General features: G+C 34.3%; 1 protein-coding gene across 1 annotated transcript in view; it reads left to right on the top strand.

Annotated features, from left to right (window-relative positions):
* LOC108579470 (liprin-alpha-1) overlaps positions 1–883 on the top strand; it is a 37,950-nt gene that overhangs the window by 31,789 nt on the left and 5,278 nt on the right. Inside the window, exons 9-10 of the mRNA XM_017943015.1 lie at positions 474–633; positions 720–883. Of these exons, the coding sequence (XP_017798504.1) occupies positions 474–633; positions 720–883 (324 nt within the window). The remainder of the gene's footprint in view (positions 1–473; positions 634–719) is intronic.

The following is an 883-nucleotide window of genomic DNA, read 5'->3' as shown; positions in this document are numbered from 1 at the left end:
TTTGATATTTTTTCTTCAAGATAGCCTTTGATCTATACTTCAGTTATACATATTGAACTTCTAGCAATGTTTCTTACTCACATACTTTATCATTATTTATGTCTATCTACATGCTACACAGACAATGAACATACTCGAGACTTTCTTTAAGAGATTTCATAATATTAACGAATACAATGTAAAGGTAAAGGTTCACATAATTCACTTTCAATCTAACACCGAATATACTGAACATTGGCAGTCTCAATGTGATTATTTTCAGAGCTTCTTAGTGACTTGTCATTTAGTGCTCTTATCACGTTTCTGTAGAGATATGTGTACTAGGCACGTGTTTACTCTTTCATTAAAATTCATTAGCTCTTCATGTTAGATCTATCTAAATAAAGAAACGATATATTTCTACGAGTTCTTATATATTGATTAAATCCCACATCTGCGAACGTCGATTTTAATTGCATGAAATATTTAATAAGCAGGCTCAGGAAAGACATGGCAGCGCTGAAGATAGAATACAGAGATTAGAAGCGCAACTTGAGGAAAAGAACGCTGAAGTGATGCGTGTCAATCAACGACTTAAGATGAACGAGGAACATAATACGCGACTTAGTACAACCGTTGATAAACTTTTGTCAGGTAATTTTGCACGCAAATTTTATAAGGAAATTATTTTTCACTCAGACACTGTATTCATATTCACTAAACTTGGTTTATCTCCTCAGAATCTAACGAAAGATTACAAGTACACTTGAAAGAGAGAATGCACGCGTTAGATGAGAAAAATGCGCTCACGCAAGAATTCGAGAAGACGAGAAAGATCGCGGAGGATCTTCAGAACGAGAAAACCGAAATAGTTAAGGAATTAGGAAAAGCTCGTTTAGAGATC

The sequence above is a fragment of the Habropoda laboriosa genome, unplaced genomic scaffold (genome assembly GCF_001263275.1).
Source record: "Habropoda laboriosa isolate 0110345459 unplaced genomic scaffold, ASM126327v1 scaffold33, whole genome shotgun sequence".
In the NCBI taxonomy this organism is placed as follows: domain Eukaryota; kingdom Metazoa; phylum Arthropoda; class Insecta; order Hymenoptera; family Apidae; genus Habropoda; species Habropoda laboriosa.
This window is presented reverse-complemented; position numbering and strand designations above follow the sequence as displayed.